General features: G+C 42.8%; 1 protein-coding gene across 1 annotated transcript in view; it reads left to right on the top strand.

Moving 5' to 3' along the window:
- The window catches only part of LOC117940304 (macrophage mannose receptor 1-like), an 8,619-nt gene extending 6,981 nt beyond the window's left edge, over window positions 1-1,638 (top strand). The window contains exons 5-6 of the mRNA XM_034865632.1: window positions 680-720; window positions 1,382-1,638. Of these exons, the coding sequence (XP_034721523.1) occupies window positions 680-720; window positions 1,382-1,438 (98 nt within the window). The 3' untranslated portion in view covers window positions 1,439-1,638. The remainder of the gene's footprint in view (window positions 1-679; window positions 721-1,381) is intronic.
- Window positions 1,639-2,977: the final 1,339 nt, after the last annotated feature.

The raw sequence follows: 2,977 nt of genomic DNA, 5'->3' as shown, positions 1-2,977 counted from the left end.
TTAAACTAAAAGAGAGGTTCCTCTGATGGAGAACAGGAACAACTCAGCATCTAGAGCCTTAAACTAAAAGAGAGGTTCTTCTGATGGAGAACAAGACCGTAAACTACAAGAGAGGTTCCTCTGATGGAGAACAAGACCTTGAACTAAAAGAGAGGTTCATCTGATGGAGAACAAGACCTTAAACTAAAAGAGAGGTTCCTCTGATGGAGAACAGGAACAACTCAGCATCTAGAGCCTTTAACTATTACATCTTGACATCTTCCTGAGTGTCCTGTTAGGACGTGACTAATGACTTTATCATTCTTATTGGTAGAATATATTGTGACCTAATAAATTCCCATTGTGGAGCTCTCGTTCAACCTGAGCCGAGTCTATCCAGCAGAGAACATACTCACCGATGAGAGTATTCAGAGGCTTTAACATGTGATGTCGCATGCCCAATTTCTTCAATGGAGGCTCTAAGAAGTGAGGAAGGAAGGAAAACAGAACATTGGAAATATAGTTTCATGCAGTTTGCAGGTTAGGGTTCCTACCAGGATCCGGTCTGATTACAAGGGAAACAGTCACTATGGAGTTGGTGTGCTTGGTGTTTTATCATTAGCTGCCTCACTGACTCTCTAACCTCATCTGCAGCTTTAATTACTCATTACAATAAAACAATATTTTGTGTGCTTCACAGGTTTGAACAGCGGAGGAAACTCAGATGGCGTAAACATGGAGGTAACTCTTTGTGTCCTCTCTGTTGACCAACGTACACCAATCCACAGGATAATCACCAGAGATGGGATTGATAGAATAATCTGAGAAAAAGAGCCAGATCTCATGCTGACCTTTTCTGTATTGAACTGGGTCCTTATCCTGCTCGTGTTGCATCACTGTTCTTCTTTAGAAAGCAGATGAAATATGACGATAAGACGGCGTGAATGTGGAATATCTGAGTATTTTCTGCCTTCTCTTTCTTCCTATAAAGCAATGTACAAAACATTCATGTGGCTTCTCAGTTTGAGCCTTGTGGAACACCACGGCTTCAGCGAGCATGGAGGATTCATTGTGATCATGAACAAACAGGTCGACCTAACGATTAAAGGTCATAGGCCAGACAGAACGGTGCAGGGTGCTCAGGAAGTTCAGTCAGGGGACTGGAGGTGTTCCTCGGAGTCGGGAATGCAGTTTTAAGTATAGAAAAACAGAAAATTAAGGCACTCTTCTTCAAAATGACTAGAAAGCCTCCAAGAACTCAGCCTCAGTATCTGGAGTGGACCGCGTTGGATTTAAGATGAGTCGTTAATGATCCAGAGGAGGAATAAATAAAGTACATGGGGATTATGTGTGTTAATTTCAAGGACTAGAACTGGGTTAAATGTGTACTCTGTTTCCTCAGGTCGTCCCGGACCATGACTACGTCAACTTTTGTCCACATTCCACCCACAAGGACTGAACCTACCAGAGCCTGGATCTAGCCAGCAGGGACCAGGACCAGGACCAGGACCACACCTACTCTACGCTCTCACGAATACTGCAATAATCTTACAAATAATAATAATCTTACAATATTAATAATAATAATTTTACAAATCCAACATGGAGAATGCCCCCCACACCTGCTCATCAAATACACACACACACACACACACACACACACATCTACTAGAGTGCGGATCGGGCCGGATTTTTCTGTCCGAACCCGGCCCGCGTCCGACAGAGCAGTAACCGAGCCCGACCTGAGCCCGACACAGTTAAAATCCCATTTGTTTCTCATACTAATGACACATGTACGTTTGTTTGTGTGGAAAGCCCGCTTTTATTAAGCAATTGTAGGAAGGCATTGGGAAATGTCAACAGATGAGCGCATCAATGCACACGGGGCAACAAGCGCCATTAACACAGAGGCCTAATCATAGCCAATTGAAATTCAATTAACAAAGCCCTATCAAAAATGGGCAAAGCAACAGAACAAAATCCCAAAAATAACACCACAGGTTCTGAATCTTTAAATTAATTCAAATCAACACGAATATCCCCAGCGATAACATTAACATATCACAAATGGAGCTTATTGACATGAAAATCACTCTTACCATTTTCCTCGAAAACTGTATAGACTAAACGGCAACAAGGGATCTATTTACATAATCCATTCATCAAAGTTTAGGTGAATAGGACCCCAGATAGGACCCCAGATAGGACCCCAGATAGGACCCCACATAGGACCCCATATAGGACTCCACATAGGACCCCAGATAGGACTCCACATAGGACCCCAGATAGGACCCCATATAGGACCCCACATAGGACTCCACATGACTTCCTGTGCGGTGCGATCTCATTGATGGTTTTGACGCGTCATACCTCACGAAGAATTAGTAATTTCAGCATGTTGTTGTAATCTTTTGCTGTTGGCTGAATGTTTTCCCTGTAAGAACATGGACGGGCGTGTAGTTTGTGGAACTCCTCCATCACGATGATCCAGTAAATAGCCAGGCCCTGATGACGTGACGACGTACACAGTGCTGCCCCCACCTGTCTCTTCCTGGTCATAACTCATTTCTGGTGTATGATCAAGTTTTTCTCTACATGGAGGTTAATAAAGTCAGTGTGCCGAGGTGCTCCGTGTAAATAAACATTTTAGCATCGTAAAACACACTTCCTTCAGAGTCAAGAGAAACCAAAGTAAACTATGGAACCCCACCTAGAGGAGAGAACAGGTACATGTGTATGTGTGTATGTAACCTGATTCTTTTTTGATTAATAAAAAGACTGCCTTCAGGGAATTTCTCCGAAGCTGCTCAGGTCTGTCTGATGAGAGGTTTCTGAGGCCTTCCCTGCCGGCAGGTACTTTATTTAATTTCAGTCTCCTGGCTTCTGTCTGAGATCTGGAAACATGTAGTGGGGTTAGCGAACCAAAGGGGGAATTCTTTAGATATGTTAATCCCTAACATATATATACACAAACACACTTATATATATATATATATAT

Source organism: Etheostoma cragini, unplaced genomic scaffold (genome assembly GCF_013103735.1).
Source record: "Etheostoma cragini isolate CJK2018 unplaced genomic scaffold, CSU_Ecrag_1.0 ScbMSFa_2165, whole genome shotgun sequence".
Taxonomy (NCBI): domain Eukaryota; kingdom Metazoa; phylum Chordata; class Actinopteri; order Perciformes; family Percidae; genus Etheostoma; species Etheostoma cragini.
The sequence above is the reverse complement of the archived record's forward strand: the minus strand, read 5'-3'. Positions and strand labels throughout refer to the sequence as shown.